This window comes from Corvus moneduloides, chromosome 3, assembly GCF_009650955.1.
Source record: "Corvus moneduloides isolate bCorMon1 chromosome 3, bCorMon1.pri, whole genome shotgun sequence".
Taxonomy (NCBI): Eukaryota; Metazoa; Chordata; class Aves; order Passeriformes; family Corvidae; genus Corvus; species Corvus moneduloides.
Window position 1 is genome coordinate 80,414,519 of NC_045478.1, and position 17,561 is coordinate 80,432,079.

The following is a 17,561-nucleotide window of genomic DNA, read 5'->3' on the forward strand; positions in this document are numbered from 1 at the left end:
GCAGAGTTTAAACATCTTTTAATTTGTATTTTGCAGTGGAAAACTGAAAGATAGTACACAAAATTTTTCAAAAGCTCCTGGTTGTTTAAAGTAGGAAAGACTCACATATTCATTCTTTCCATTCTACAAGAATTACAAAAAGAGAACTGTATTTCCTCATAATATTCTGATCCCCCTTTAATTCCCTCTGCCTGAGAAAAAAACCATTTAATTTTATCAATACAGAAAAAAAAATTAAAATCGAGAAATAATTAATGGGATTCCAGCCCACCTAAATATTTCTCAGAAATGACGTCTAGACATTCCTCTTAAACTCCAGGCAGTAATCCCACCTGCTTGTTTACCAAGACTGTAGATTCCTAAATACACCAGTCATTCTTTATTTAGTATGAAATTCCTAAAACTGAGTACTCTCCTTACCCATCTGTGCTCAGAAATGTCCTCTTTGGGGATATTACTAAATTTTACTTCCGCAGAGCTTCACTGAGGACTGACCTTAAGTCTAACAAAGCTGAAAAATTAGAACTAGTCAAGAACACAGCAGCTGATCTTTTTAATATCAGTCATCAGGCAGAGCACTTCTGTGTCAAAACCATATGCATGGAAAGATTGAATCCAATTTTCCAGTCTTCCAACCTTAGAGACATGCAGCACAGTGAAAGGTCTTCCTGCCGCCTCCTCTCCCACAGCTGAGTGACTGTGTAGTTGCCAAAAACAAGAGCCCAGCAGACCAAACAGGAAAAAAAAGAGACAGAGACTGATTCTAGGTCCATAGGTGATTCATCAAGGGCTTGGGAAGACCTAGAATTCCCGTCTGTATGACAGTAGGAGCCAAAATGGCACATACTGCACTATACATATGAATAGGAAAGCAATCTGGTTTATTTTTAAGGATCATCACCTCCAGTTTCATAAACGGTTCATCCTGACATGCAGGATGTGGCAAGAAGCCTGAACAGATGAGCAAAGATCACCTAACAAAATTTACACTTAAAAAGGAAGCATAGAAAGGGTCAGCTGATACAGGAGGAATAGACACTGTTCAAGTGTGCAGGGATGGGGTTAGGAATCTGCTAAGGAGCATGAAGGCAACAAGAAGAACTTCTAACGTGCATATCAGCAGCAAAAAGAAGACAAGGGAAGTGTGAGCCTGCTGCTGGGTGGGACAAGAGACCTTGTGGCAAAGGACAGAGAGAAGGCAGAAGTACTTGATGGCACCTTCTCCTTGGTCTTTACTTGTAAAAACAGTCTTCAGGAATCCCAGGTCCTTGACATCAGTAGTAAAGTCTAGAGCAAGGAAGACTTATCCTGGGTGGTGAAGGATCAAGTCAGGGATTGTTGAACAAATTGGATATATACAACTCCATGGAACCTGATGGGACGCACCCACAAGTCCTGAGGGAGCTGGCTGATTTGTGGGCCACTCTTAATTATATCTGAAAGGTTGTACTGACTGGGGAAGGTTCCTGGGGACTGGAAGAAAGCCAATGTCACTTCTGTGTTCAAGCAGGGCAAGGAAGAGTCAAATAAGCCAGAAAGACTTACCTCAGTTTCTGAGAAGGTGATGAAGTAAATCCTCCTAGAAGCTATTTCAAAACATATGAAGAAGAAGGTGATTGACAGTAGTCAGGATAGAATTATGAAGAGGGAATCATGCTTGGCCAATGCTGCAGCTTTCTATGATTCTGTAACTTACTCAGTGGATACGGTGAGACAGGCAGATATTACTTATCTTAATTCTAACTAAGCTTTTGACACTGTCTCTAATCACATTCTCATAGACAAGCTGATGAAGTATGTACTAGATAAATGAACAGAGAGGTGTGCTGAAAACTGGCTGAACAGCCAGCATCAAATATTTGGGATCAGCAGCAAAATTTCAGCTGGAAGCCGGTCACCACTGGAAAGCCCCAAAGCTCATAGAGACAATATTGTTTAACCTCTTCCTTAGTGACCAGGAAGACGGGACATGGAACAACTTTATTAAGTTTGCAGATGATACAAAATTGGGAGGAAGTGTCTGATACACAAGACAGCTGTGCTGCCATTCAGAGGAGTTTCAACAGGCTGCAGAAATGCAGGAATCTCATGAAGTTCAAAAAAAAGAAAATGCAAAATTCTTGCGCCTGGCAAAGATTAACACCCTGCACCAGTACAGGATGGGGCCAACCAGCTGGAAAGCAACTTTGAAGCAAGAACATGGGATTTCTGATGGATGCTGAGTATGAGGCAGCAAAGAAGGCCAGCAGCCTCCAGGGTTGCATTAGAAAAAGTACTCCCGTCAGGTCAGGGGAAGAGGTCCTTTCCCTCTGATTCACAATGGGACAATGAGACATATCTGCAATGTTGTGTCCAGCTCTGAGCTCCCCAAACAAGAGAGACATTGACATACTGGAGTGAGTGGAGCAAAGGGCCATGAATATAATTGACTGAAGCATTTGATATAGTAAGGAAAGGGTGCTGACAACATTCACCTGGAGAAGAGAAGGCTCAGGGAGGATCTTAATGTTGTCTCTAAGTATCCAAAGAGAGGAAAATAATGAAAGGGGTTCAGAATCTTCTTGGTGATGTCCAGAGGCAGGAAAAAAGGCAATGGACACAAAATAAAATACAGAAAATTTCATGCAAATGTACAAAAATCCCTTATTTTTAACTATGATGGTGATCAAACAGGCTGCTTAGAGAGGCTATGGATTCCTGATCCTTAGAAATACTCAGAATGAACAGGACATAGGCCCTAGCAATCCACTCTAGATGATCTTGCTTTGAGTAGAGGGGTTGGACCAGAGAATCTCCAGAGGTCGCTACCAATCTCAGGTATTCTGTGACTATAATAAAATGATATCAGTAAGAACGAAAAAAAAAACCAACCAAAAACCAAAAAAAAACCACCACAAACCCCTCCCCCCCAAAAAAAACCCAAACCAAAAACACACAGGAAAAAACACAAATTCAAACAAAAACGAAAAACCAAAAAAGACCCCACCAAAAACCAAAACCCAACAAAAACAAAACCACAGCAGAAGCCCCATTGCTTGATGAGCACAAGAAGATTATTTGGACTCAAATTAGGGAACAGGAAATAAAATTATTTAAGTTATTCATTCAAAGAAAGATTATTACTAAAAAGAAGAAACAGTGAACAAACCTAAGGGTGGAGAACAGAGAAAGAGCATAGAAGGGAGTATCAGGAATCTCTAAAAGTCATCTTTACATCCTCACACAATATGTATACTGATCCTATAGTTTCAGGATCAAATTTAGACTATTCTGTTTTGACCATTTATGGACCTCAACTTGCCAGAAAGTAGATCAACAGCAACTTTAAGTCATAAAATCATGGAATCACTAAGGCTGGAAAAGACCTCTAAGATCATCAAGTCCACTTCAGATGGTACTGTAATTGGCATAGTCTAGGCCATGGTATAAACAGCTAGCAATAAATCAGCACTTGAAGAATACATGAAAAAAGCCTCTCCAAGAATATACTATTTTACAGCAAGTGGCTTATAATGTGTGTTTCTTTCACAAACCCTATGCAAATCTTTAAAAAATGATTTTGCCTGAGTTAGAAAAGAGTTATGATTGCATCAAGATACCCATGCTGCTTGCCAGCTCTATATGAGCTTCTACAGCATTCCTACAAGTGCCAAACCTCAATAACCAACCTAAATAGCATCCTTTGGAACCTGATATCTGCCTTGCCTACATCTGCACTGTGTGGCTCACAACACTTTACCATATATCCGGCTCAGCTGAGATGACTGAACTCCAACCTTCTATTAATAACACACTAAAATGATATTTCCTCTCAATGACTTCCCGAGGAGTTGCTCCATCAAAGCCTGTCATACGAAATAGTTGAGGAGGTTGCTGGAAAAATAACTAAGCATTTCTGAGGTTGGACGTGGTTTCTGTCATAGACCATCTTACTTGGTTATTTTATATTCAGGGTAAGGACTGTGAAATTTCCTCTGGGATTATTCATTATATGCTCCAACCCTTGGATTCCCAGCACAAAATAGGAGTAAAGAAGAGGAATAGGACAGCAAACTGCCTGTGTCCTTGCAGAAAGAGCCCATGGCCATCTGGCCCTAATTCTTGATGTCTCTCAAAACATTTCACTTTACAGTGGAAAAAAACTATATGACATAATTCCATCAGCAACAGAAACCTACATGATAGTCCATGGACACTAGGGCATGTTCTCACTACAGCTTTTGAGAACTGAATGTGTACTCCCTTACCTTGTTGATGTACCGGGGATGGGACGTCCCGTATCCACCAGAACACACCAGCAGTAGCCTGTGGAAGGATGGCACTGCACTGGTTTGTAGAGGCCGCCCTGAGCACACTCTGGAATGAACACATTGTCTTTCTGGGGCTGTTTTGCTTCCTCCAGGGCTGACTGAAGTTCTTGATCACATGATGATGCTTTCGGATGGAAAAGAAAAAAGTATTGAAGAAGATAGATGGGAAGAGCCTACTAGATTTATCAAACAGATTTTATATCTTTCTTTGATTGCATATAAGTATTTTCTTTGAGAAGGCTTGCTACAGCCCAAATACCAACTACACTGGTTTAGGCTATATACTGTTAGAAAGTTTAATTTCCTTTTATGAAGCCGCTTCATTTTATAGTCCTAATAACACCTTGAATTCCCCCTTTCCTCTACTTGATACAATCTATGGGTAAGTAAATACTTTGTGACCTTAAAAAAATCTTCATCCACTCCACAGTCCCTAAAGTACTGATTCTTTTCAGAGAGAACAGTAAAAATCCATCTGCTTAGGATTCCTTAAATGAATTATTCATCTAGATATTCATTTGGATGTTTATATTCTGCTCATTTTTTCCAGTTTTGAAGCAATCTCTTAACACAGTGATAATTCTCCCACATCCTTTTGTGGTGATTCTAGCATTGGCAATGCATCATTTGCTCTGGAGAGCAAAGACCCATGAAAAAAAGTAATACATTTTTATGTAATGTAATCAGTATGTCCAAAAACTTTCTGAGTGTGTGAAAAACTTACATATATACATTCTCAGCCTTTACATGAAACTATGAAGCAAGGTGGAAAGAGCAGAAACCACAGGGCCTGAGAAGGCCTATCAGTTTACACCAATCAGTAAAATAACACCTCTGGTGAGGATTTTTGGTCACTACTAAACTGGTACATGTGGCACTTCAGAGACAGTAAATGAGAGAGACTCTTTACTCAAGCCCTTATTTTTCCAGGGACTTTAAAATCACTCTTCTGTTATGTGAAATTTAGATTGTTAAATAATACAGTTTCTGTATAATTTCCAAACTATCCGGTAGCAAAAAAAAAATTAAATATTTGAAAAACAAGAATATTAAGCACTCTACAGACATTCAAACTACTGACAGGAAAATTTCAAGCTAGTAGAATTTCAATCAATAAGAGATTCTCTTCAGTTAAAGAACAGTCATTTTAATGTTACAATTAAAAAAAATTGTGGGTAATATATGCTCTTTTTTCAAATCAGTTAAAGAATTTACTTTTTGACTTTTAATAAGTCAGTCCACAAAGAACAAGTTGAATCCTGACTGAATTTTCTAGTCCATTTTAACAAATTTCAGCTTTAGGGTAATCTTGTTTTCTTTTATCCACAGAGTTCAGAAAATGCTTTGCAAATTATAGGCACAAACTGACAGAAATTCACTAATCATGACCAGAATACTACTGCTCCTTGACAGACTTTTGCAAATGTAAATGTCGAAAATCAGTAAGACTTCTGTGGAGGAGAAAAGGTGGTAGGAAGCTAAATACTTTCACACTTTAAATGGCACACAATTCCACTTACACAATGGCCTGGTTTACAAAACGAGTGGTTTTTTCCAATCCACGTAAAAGGTTTAAAAAAAGAGGATATCACTCGCTAGCTTGATTACACAAGGCACAGATGGAGGTCTTTAGCTGACTTTTTTCCTCTTTTGTTTCATATAGTATTTGAACAGGGTATCTAGGTAAGTCAATGATTTTGCATGTTTTTGTCTTGGTCTACCCACTGACATAAACAGAGATGGAATACCTCTCAAATTGCCAGTGTTTAGATAATAAAGTGTACTTAGAGAATCAGTGTAGTAGCGACAGAAACACTCTTTAAAAAAGGGAAATATTAATTATTTGCATGTTGAAACCTTCACAAAAATAACTATAGTTTGACAAAGTAGAAATCTGTCACCAACATCCTCCTACAGTTGCCAAAATAAATCTTCCTGTCAGTGAATATGGATTATAATGATTATCAAGAAACAAGGCGTGACAACCCTAGAAACACATCACTTACCTTAGTTGTTCACTTTTTATGTTTTGTATATAATCAAACAAAAAAGAGCAAATGGGGTGAAGCAGATGAGAGGGAGGAAATCATTACTCCTCTTTAAACTCCATTAGATTAATATCTCTTTTGTACGGATAAACCTTGGGACCACGCCATTAGCTACTGCGACCTTCTCGTGGTTTACATCCTTATAACTAGCAACATAACATGGGGTAGGTATTCTTATCTCTCTGAAACCTAGAGGAGCAATACATTTTTATGCTCCCAACTTTGTTTAGAAAATACTCTGGGGTATAAAGACCACATAGTCAGGTCATCCAGATAGACAAAATGTGTCTGAACCGAGAGGTTGTGATGGAAAATTCCCAGCACAGAAGCAGATATGGACTGTTTCAGCTGTGGGCATAAGGCACACTCCCTAATTTCTGTGAACCTCTAATTTCTACTGATTGAAACAACCCATGAAGGACTGCACTGCTGACTCATGGGCCAGTGCAATCACCTGTTTTGAGGTGGTTTAGGAGACAGTGTTAGACTTAGATAACTGGCCTTTATTGGTTGACTTGCTGAAGCAAGATTTTCTACAAGCTGTTTCTCAAGCTACAAATTTGTATTTTTTGCATTAGGTCATGTTTCTTCTGGTCCTTTTTCTCCCTTAGGTCTGGTTTTAAACATTAGAGGTACAGAAAAGCAGAATTATGGGGAAGATGTCACAGGAGGGCTGAAAATGTGGCTTATAGCTTTAGGATGGACAGTCAGAAGACTGCTTGAACTTAACATCACAAGTGAGACTGGAAACAGAGCAGACAGTAATCAAAGGAAGGTTTAAAGAGAAAGGACTTTCCCCTTCTTGAAACTTTTAATTTCTTATCTTTCCCTTACAGATGGGAAATTTTAACAAGCAGAGGAACTTATCATTGGGCTTGAATTAGTTGACAGATAAAATCTAGATTATTTCTAACAAATTAGGAAAAAAAAAGAATGTGATACACACTACGTCTATCAGTTATCTATGAGCCAAATGGCTGTCTTATTATAAATCTGCTGAACAGAGTTCATTAATTTTATGCAACAAAAGTGCAGAATAGCTTATCATTTTTCTCCCTTAGACAATGGATAATGAGCTTCAGGTCAGCTATCAGGCAATCTGCTCAAGAGAGTAATTTCTGAAGTCTAATGGTTTTTGTACACTTCGGACAAAACCATTTGTGTCACCATTACTACTTCCCTGTTTGTTTTCCCCACTCGAACATTGTTCCTACCTAAAGTGCTTATCTATAATCCTGCCTGCCAGAACCAGAACATTAATCCTCTGTGTGATTTCCTCTCCGAGGGAGCCATTCATCCCCTTTCAAACTTTTCTTTCAATTATTTACAACAGGAGTAGTGGAAAGATGCAACTGTAGCCCTGTGATGTGAAGAGCTCTTATCACAAGAGCTACCATACCACTGAAAATAATTGCCTTTGTAATGTCAGAAGAGTCATGGTCAACAAACGTTCATTTCCCAGGAGAACCAGTGATAAATGTCATTAGCTTAGAAAATCTCTGACAGTTTGGCCAAACAATCTGACAACAACTATGAACTGGAACCATAACAGATGGATGCCAGAAGTTCATAAAGTTCATATGGAAAAGGATCTATGCCACAATAAAAGTAGGATAAAATACCTTACTCATTAAAATGCATCAAACTTTCTATGGAATGTGTTACTACAATAACATTCTTTCTGGGAACAGAAAAGCACTGATACTCCAGTTTCTTCTTTTCAAGGAATGTGCTTACACTGTTGTTATTTCACTTAATTCCTTCAGTTTTGTCTTGCCAGAAAAAAAGAGATACTTTCCAAGCATCTTAGTAAAAAAATTAGTTAAACATGGCTAAAAAAATCCTTTCTGCATAGTGTATCATGCTAGCCAGCACTATAGCTTAGCTGTGATAATTTATTTCAGGTTAATAAACTTCTCTGCATTTTTTACCCAAACTACATTTTATTTTATATCACTTATAAGCATTGGTGATTCAATACAGACATTTCAATCATATAAGGAAATATACCTTTTTGTCCAGTTTTACACCAAGAACCATTGTACCATCCGCCCAATGACTGAATGACAAAGTAAAATTCTTACTCACCCCTAAGTGTGAGTTAAAAAAATGCTTTAGATGTAATGTATGTTACACTTCCTATGTCAAGGTGTTATTCCATTTCTTCCCTTTTCATTTTAAAGATTAGTTGCTAAACACATTTTTCATGTTCTGGTTTAAGATGCTATTACAATCCATTACAAACAACCAGCTGAAATGCTGCATCTTCTGTCAATAAGAAACACACTTCCGCTAATGTCTCGGAGGGTAAGTTTCATGATTTGTATAAAATCTTTGGTCAGTTTTTTTTGCCAGTCATCCCTAAGAAAACAGTCTGGATTTCAATGAATCAAGTTAATTTACAAGAAAAATTTTAGAGAAAATTTAAGTTAATTAAGAAAATTTAAATTAATTAAGTTAATTTTTAAGAAAAATACCTCAGTAGTAATAGGATGTTACACTGTAAATCATTATTTATTAAAGACTCCATTTATTCATCTGTGATGGGCTACCTAAATTTTTAAATAATGTTTACGAGGGAATGTCCTAGAGGTGAATAGCAGTGACTTTTCTGGGAAAGTCATCCTGAATAATCTATTTAACTGTGCATTTTTCTGGTGCACATCTAAAACTCTGAGTGCTGTATTATGTATGTTATGATAATCATCTTGTTAGTCTTGTAACGGGCCCCTTATTTCAGAAATTCAAGCAGTTTTTCTGCTGTGTCTTATCACAACTTCTCCCAACGTGTGGAATTTCATGATTACAAATAATTTGAGTTGTGGTTTTTTTGCATAAATGTAAGTAACTGTATTTATGTGTAAATTTCAATGTGTTCCGTAGAAACAAGTTGTCAAACCTGCAGAAAATTACAAATGTTACGTTAACATTTCCTGCCACTATACAAACATTTCCTTCCAATTTCCTTAACCCCACAATGTGTATATAACAAACAGATCCCACTCCAAGAAATTCTGTTTTCAGTTGGTTCCTGCTCCCTCCTTTTCTCATTACCATAATGGCCATGAAAGGACAATTTAGACAGCCTGGTTTTCAGAGTAAATGGATCTTTTATTAGGGCTTGAAGCTCAGTGTTCTCTCTAGAAAGCAGGTAACAAGAAACCTGTGAACAAAACTACTTCAAAAAGTGAGAAGCATGTTCTAGAGGACTGCAGTGTAACATTACAGGTATTTAATATTGCAGTTCTACCCTTTTTATGGGAGGATATACAGACAGAATATAATCATGTCCAAACTTTAGTATACTTCAATTGTATGACAATTTCTGCTAATTGGAGTGTTATTCAAATCATCTGTCTATCCTAGTTAATTAAGCCTAATTTAAGCATACTTCAAATACTGATTTACAGAAGATTTGAGCTAGTTTATTTCAATACATCATCATTAGGGTGGATAAATAGTCATCCTATTTATACCCATGCAAGCCTCCAAGAAATTTCGCATCTCATGAGAATAAGAATTTGATCCATTTGCTTAGGATGAACCCTCTTTGAACCAGTGAAGTTAATACACCCCAAGGAAACTGATCACAATACGTTTTTACATTTTTAACTAGTTTTTCATAGTCTTCAAGTCTCATTGAATGGAATTCCACTTACATTACACCAAATTGTATTTCCACATATGGCTAAAATGTTCACTTTAGAAAGTTAAGTGGGAAGTGGGATAATTTCTATTCAAGCTATGCATTTCCTGCAGAGGAGTTCAAGCTGACTGAATGGCGAAATGGTCCACTAGAGCAGTGGCCCCGTTATTCCAACCCCAGCAAACACGCCCCTTCAAGGTAAACTAACGAGTTCTTTATCTGTCGCTGACCAATTTCATCACCCAGAACCCATTAAGTCTGTTCCTGCTATAAGCACAGCTAATACAAATGGCAAAAATTCCCTAAATTATGTCATTCTAGTAAAGGAAAGATGTAACTCCATGGCTTTCTATTTTTTCAGGGTTTCCAGCTTTTGTCTGGACATTCTCTAGCATGACGGATTCCTTCTCTGAAGAGGTACATGAAGTGGTATAATGCACTTTGATTGCCAACTTCCTACCCTTTGTGTACACTAAGTTGTTTTCTTGTCCCTCATGGCCAGAGCATGGGCATCTCTCACCAGCCTTTTTTAAGAAGACCTGTTCTTACAAGAATTTGTCTGCCTGCCACCTCTTGACACTTTCAAGTAACCTCGAGTCTAACTGGAATCAAGTGCAGCTGAATGCTACAACAAAAATGCAAGAATTAATCTGCTCATGCTACTAGTTTCTTATAAAGGCTGTTCATTAACCTGGATCAAACAAAGAGTATTGTGTGGGCCAGGCTTCCCCAAATAAAAGTCCATGGAAAAATACCAATCAAATTCAATGGACAATACATCAGGTTTCAGCTGAACATATTCATATGCACGTATGTTTCCAGTTAAGCCTAATATTTGTTCATGGACCAAGTACTGATTGTAAGGAATAGGTAACATTAATAAACATGCAACCTTAGATCCAACATCTAGATGGCAACCAACACCTAGGACTAAATTACAGCATTAATACTCATCTGCCGCCACGTGTTTTGATTTACGTTAGGTTCAGATACACATCAGCGTGAGGGTTCTCAAAGCCTGGAGGAAGCTGGCAACTTTCCTATCCATATCTTTTCTCATTTGTGAAAAAACTTGTGGGAACCAAATATTGCAGGCCCCTTGTGTGCATTTTCAGAGAGCTCTCAATGTACAGCTGATGACTATTTTGCACTTTTGGAGCTTGGGCCGATGATTGTGGCTCAAAAAGCAAAAACCTCATGGCTTTAACACAGCCATAATGACTAATTTATGTATTTTATTCCACTGAACAAAGAAGGATAAATCACAGACAGATGCTCTCATTTATCTATGTGGTTTCATATGCAAAGACACTCTAATACAAAAGGAAAACCATCTGAAAATGCACTGAGCCCACTGAAAAAAAGATTCAAAATACAGAGACCACCAGCCCCCATTTAGCTTTACCTGAGAAGAACATAATCACAATCAACATAATCTACTGGTATACAATAAGATTTTCTCAACTTTTACCCTGTGTTTAAGCAGCCAAGTAGCCTTATATCAAACCAAGATTTCTGTAATACATAAATTCTGGTTCTACCAACTGGCAAAAGTTTGGGGGGACATAAGACAGAGGTCTGAAATATAATGGGATGACTTGCTCTCTAATCAAAACCCAAATCCACATGTCTGCTGGAATTTTTAAAAAAGTTTCTGGTTTAGGGAAGATTTTGCACATATCTTTGCAATTCTTTATTTTCTTAAGATTTGAAATCCTGTAACCACAGTTACTGAGAAAGACTGTAACCACAGTCACTGTAAAAGAAAAAGAACTGTTTTGCCTCAAAAAGCCTGCTATTTTAGCATTCTATTTGGTTGTTCCTTTGCTTGCTTGTTTGTTTATTTTAGCCCAACTTCTTGGTAAAAGAGATGAGAAATATTATGCAAGTATTCAAATTTCTCTTCTCACAGAAATATAACTAATTTAAATTAATCAGCTGTTCATTTGTGATCCTTTTTCTCTTCACTGCCATTGAATAGATTAAGGGATCAAACTAGCTGCCTCTTTTAAACCTAATGTAATTCTCTATTTTGCCATTCTTACTCAGATGGAATAAAATGGTAGCATGAGATTTGTCCCGACTTGAAAACTCACACAGAAATTAGTCTCCATTTACAAACATGACACAATCTGATTCTAAATGTTTAAATATTAGCATTTACTCCTACAGTAGATAAATAAGAGAGAAACATGAAATGAGTATACATTAGATTATAGATCTGAGTTACTTCAAAGATGCATTTTGCATTAGAGCCAAAATTTTTGTATTGAACTTCTCAGGTCAAATATTTTACTGTACCATCTATGAAATGTGAGACAGCAGTGAATCAAAAGAGGCGTATTTTTGTTAAATCTTTAACAGCAGTGTGTGAAAGTGATAGCAAGCCTTTGCAAAGTGCCAGGTGTGATCCAAGGACTGTTCACACACTATCTTCTTCAATGGATCTTTAAAAAGAACCTTTACACAAATCAAAAATCATTTAAAGTCAACTGGTGAATGACACGGTATCAGGCTTCACAAGGAGAGTGAAAAATCTGGTCTTCTGAGGAGATGAGATCCCTCATCCTTCTTTTGCTCAATTAATGGAAAGAGCATGGATTATCAGCTCCAGGTGTTCTTGCTAGCCTTTGTTAACTTGACTTCCCTAATACGAGAGAAGATAATGTGCAAATGACTGCCCCATCCTGCAAGGATACATCTGAAAGCAGTTATTTGCCAAACAGGATGAAATCTGGTTTTCCTATATGAGAGGAAATACTGGTACCTATATTGCTACATATGGCTGCCTCATCCCGTCAGAGCAGAGCAGCCCCACTGCGTTCAAACTGCAAAACCAACCAAACAAAAAAGCCACCGCCCAAAATTACAGCAAATGAAAATCACTGACTTTCCCAAACACAGTGGCTGGCTGGCCAGCTTGCTGTAGCAATCTGAAGGCTCATTCATTAAACAAAATTGCGCAAAGCTATCATGCTTGCTTTATGACTATATTCACCAGCAAATGTTAGTCTCCTGCCAGTGGAAAAATCTCTCATTTTTCAAGAGAGATTTCAAGTGAAAATAAAGCTGGTTCACTTTTTCCATAGAGCTGTGAAAATGAAACTCTTTGCCAGGTAAGCTGAGAGTACATATTTGTTTGAGTAGCTCTGCTAAAAATTAAAAAACAAAACAGGCAAACAGGGGTGCTAAATTCATATTTTGACACTTAAATAAACCATCCAGCTTACACGAATGTTTATCCATCTAGCCCTTCCCCTCCATGAAACAGAAGTTGTTTCTCTTCTCCACTTGGGAAACTGAGATACTTACATCAGCGCATGGATATGACTCTGGATACTTGACCTTAGGCACTCAAGTAATTTTCCTTTCAGAGGTGTACAGGGGCAACCCTGGCTGCAGCCTGTGTCATTCTCCTGTCACTGGTTCACACTGCTAATGCTGTTGGCACCATTCAGTGTTATCCAGCCTTATTGCTTAACTCCTGCCTGAGGTGACTGCACCCCACCTACATTTAATTTTCTAAGTATCAACTCATTTCCAGCCACCTTACAGACAGAACCCTGACTACTGTTGCAGAAGCCAGCAGGAGCCAGGAGGGTTTCGGTCTGTTTTATGGGAATGCAATCTGAGATGTGTAGTTTAAAAATGTGCAGACATGTTCAAAAAAATGAGAGTGTTATTTTGCATTTTGGTAGAACTCCTTTACATGTCTGAGAGTATCTTACAAAATGGTCAATACTGTCTGCACCTGTATCTAATTCACAGCAGATTGGATGGGCATTACAGAATGGTAAGAATTTGGCCCTCTGGCACTGAGCAGGAATACAGAGATTAAACAGGCTGCTGAAACAGAAATTCTCCATTTTTTCCTCAGTGTTTCAGGCAGTAACTTTGACAGCCATAATGCAAAAGTTTATGCTACCATCATTGTCTTGCCTCTCAGATAAGTACCCTTAAAACCTACTTGGTTTAAAAAAATCCCTAAATTAAAAAATTGTAGTAATGCTGAGAACATAATTACACCCTTAAAAGCTAACTTACGACAGATGAATCAAAAATTGGGCACTTTTCTACTGGTTTTTTCTTCTTCATCTTGTCAAAGAGAATGCAAGAAGCAGGTGGAAAATAAGCGTGCATTTTATTGCTTCTGTCTCTACTTACAAGAACTGTGTTGTGCAATGAAAAATCTTTTAACAGAGAAACAAACAAATTCAGTAAGGTGGCATCATCTATTGATGATACTGCTCCCAGAACTCTTGTCCTCAGTATGAGATTTGAAAACATGAACACGAAGCCTGGTCAAAAGGTAACTGCACTGCTTTAACCCTGTATAAAGCTGAAGGCTCATCTTAGATTAAAGGCTGCACAGGTCCTTGCCCACAGCACATTATATCCAAGGCACACTATTTATATAGCACGTAGGATATCAGTATTCATAACAGGAGAGCTCCAGGATTCAGATAGAAGACTGTTTACTGATTTTGGCAAAGTTTTGTGTGCAATAAAGAGGATGAGCCAAAGAAGAGTAAAAGCCAATAAGAATATTCTTATACTAATTCTTTCGGCTCCAACGACTTTTAATATAGTTTTATGTTGCTCTTTCTTTTCTTTTTTTCTTTTGTCATATGGCCATGGTTAAACAGCTCAGCCTGTGCTTTGGTTTCAAGAGCAAAGACAAATCTTTGTCTTGGCTTTACCTTCAAACTTTGGAAAAAAACAAGGGCAGTCTGAATTAAAAATAAAAATTCCAATTCCACCCCACTTTCATCTCTGTTTTCAAAAAGAAATAGTTCTCTGAAGAGTAGATAATGCTAAATATGGTGTGAGAGCGAAACATCCCTAGGTTCTTGAAGAATGGAAGATCTACAATCATATTGAAAATTCCAGGCCAAAATTTCTGCTCTGGTAAACTGGAACCATTCCATTGCACACAGTAGGGATTAGCAGCAGCAAAGTCAGTCCCAAGAATATTCAGAAAAATTTTAAAGGCTTCTTAGATAATGCATAGTAGCAAAGACTTTTGAACTAGTAAAATGATAGTTTGAAGTGTGTCTAAGGATCCTTAATCCTTTACAATCTGTGATTACTTTATATGCTCAGAAGATCACTATTTTAGCATGCCACACAACCAACCTGTATAAATGGTACAAGCCTTGCATAAGTACTTCCCAACAATCTATTGTGCGTGAGAGTAAAGAGCAGGTTTCCAAAAGTGTTCTTTTTCAAGGTGTTTGCTTGGTATTTCCAGTCCTTTCAGACCTGTTCCGATCTTGTCTCCCCACACAGATGTGCACAACTACCTCAAGCTGTATTTATTTTGAAGCTCTCTACAATGAAGAAAGAAAACCCAAAAGACTGGTTTTGGCAGTACTGCTCAAGTAAAACAGATTCTAAATATTTAACTTTTACAGACAATGAGCATCACAGGAAAGAGCAATGTTGGCATTCAGTCACCTAATAAGGAAACGTTTTTATTACCGCTTATGTGAAGACAGTTCTGTTATTGTTTCTACATATAATGCATTGTGTGCTTTGTGTTTTTTTAAATTGGGAAAATTAAATGTTGTTTAACGGCTTGACAATAATGCAAAAGGAAGCTCAGTGCATGATGCTCCCAGGAGGTTGCAATGCTATTGCAATCAGAGCTGTTGCTAATTAAATCTGCCTATTGTTACAAAGCATTTGGGGCCAAACCAATCAACCACTGGCATAGTTAATGTAGTCCACAAGGGCCTTTAGTGGTACTTGTTTTCATCAATCATGAGGAACAAACATAGGCTAAAGAAGAGTGGAAAATCCTGTGTATTTACAAACCTGCTTGCCTTGGGTCTCATTTGGGAATAACCACAGTACAGTCCCATGGCAGGTACCCTTGAACACTAGTAATTTTGCCTCATACATGTATGCACATTTTCATAAACATAACATGCAGGAGAAGACAGAGGCTCTCCCTTGCACCAGTCATGGGCATCCTCTTTTGCTTGTGTTCTACATACATATTTTACAGTGACACAATGGCAGGTATAGTTTGCATAATGAAGTGGTGGAATCTCCGAAGCACTTGCAAGGAAAAAAATCCAATGTCATGATTTACATGACTGAGACACTGAGACCAACAAACAAAACAAAAGGCATGAAGTCTACATTCAAAACTGAAAAAAGGGTGCCTTTTCATTTAGAGAAATACCACTATTCCAACTGGTCAGTTCAACATCTTTTTCTTCACTTCCACCTGCTATACTGCATGTCTGTAAAGCTCTGTTTTGTATTCCATAGTTCTGTACTAGACACTATCTCAACCACCTCTCTGATGAAACTTTTTTCTGCTTGCATTGATCTGTCCAGACTGTGACAGCCCTCCCCAAAGCAGAGCCAGGGTTAGAGCCCTGGAGTTCCTGGCTAGCTGCCCTGAATGTAAGCAATGAAACCACGCTGTCTCCCTCCACTAGCTGACGTCAGATGTTTTCACATACAATACTTTGTAGGCTGCTTAAGTCTCCACAATGACATCCTGAGGAAGTGATATTGGCACAAAATATAGTCCAAGACTCTGAGCACTATTCAGTCAGACCAACAGCATTGACATGATGACACTTGTATTGAGTTTTATTTGACAAACTTAAATGAACTTCCACAAAACAACTTACAGTCTTGACTAAGGAAGCATTCTTACTTAGGAAGTGTTCTTACCTAGGATGAATTCTTACTAAGGAAGCATTTTTACTTAGAAAAGCACTGAATTAAGCTGAAATTCACCAGCTTTAGGATCAAACATCTAGGTGCTCCTGCATTTTGGTATCCTTCAGTATCCTGCAGTATGGATACCACAGCTGTACAATGTATCTCTGAAACAGTCTCTGACATCCTACAAAGATAGGTAAAGACACCTTTCCAAGTTTACTTAATCTAGGAATCAAGTTCTCCCTCCTTTTCTTTGCAGTCACTGCTCAGCTGGGTGCTCCTAAGAACTCTCTACTTGGTTTTGGAGTCACTATATTTTCAGAACACAGCCTGCAAACTCATCGCAGGATCTACAGCCTTTATCCCTTGGTTATTCTTCTCATAAAGCCTCCAATTTAAGCTTCTGGCTGTATTGGTTAAAGAGAAGATGGAAGAAAAGAGAGACGAGAAATCAGCGTTACAAGAAATGTTCAGCAGCATTTGGGATTGAGCAATGATATCCAGGCAAAAACTGAGAACAGGCAGTGAAGATCAGCTATTGACAGAAGAGAAAGAAGACTGCAAAGAAAGGATTGGAAACAGAACAGAACAGGGAATTCCCTGTGTACAAGCAACATTGAGGATGAATAACAGAGACTATAATAATATTGCAGAAGGCTCCAATAAAAGCAGGTATGAAATAAAAGATAAATTAAGCTTAAGTATAATACTCAGATTCACAAACTTTCTAAAGCATATTGGGGATAAAAAGACCTGAAGCAAGGCATTTCTCATCTAGCCTTGCTATGGACAGGTGTGCTCTATATAGAAGCCACACAGGCTCATTTTGACAAGAATATTGAAAAGGTAAGTGCATGATGACATCCTTAGGAC

At 37.9% G+C, this 17,561-nt stretch overlaps 1 protein-coding gene across 4 annotated transcripts in view; it reads right to left on the bottom strand.

Annotated features, from left to right (window-relative positions):
- Positions 1 to 17,561, bottom strand: part of SMOC2 (SPARC related modular calcium binding 2) — a 140,753-nt gene that overhangs the window by 39,656 nt on the left and 83,536 nt on the right. For all 4 annotated transcript variants that reach the window (XM_032102391.1, XM_032102390.1, XM_032102393.1 and 1 more), the window contains exon 8: positions 4,248 to 4,434. In XM_032102391.1, the coding sequence (XP_031958282.1) occupies positions 4,248 to 4,434 (187 nt within the window). The remainder of the gene's footprint in view (positions 1 to 4,247; positions 4,435 to 17,561) is intronic.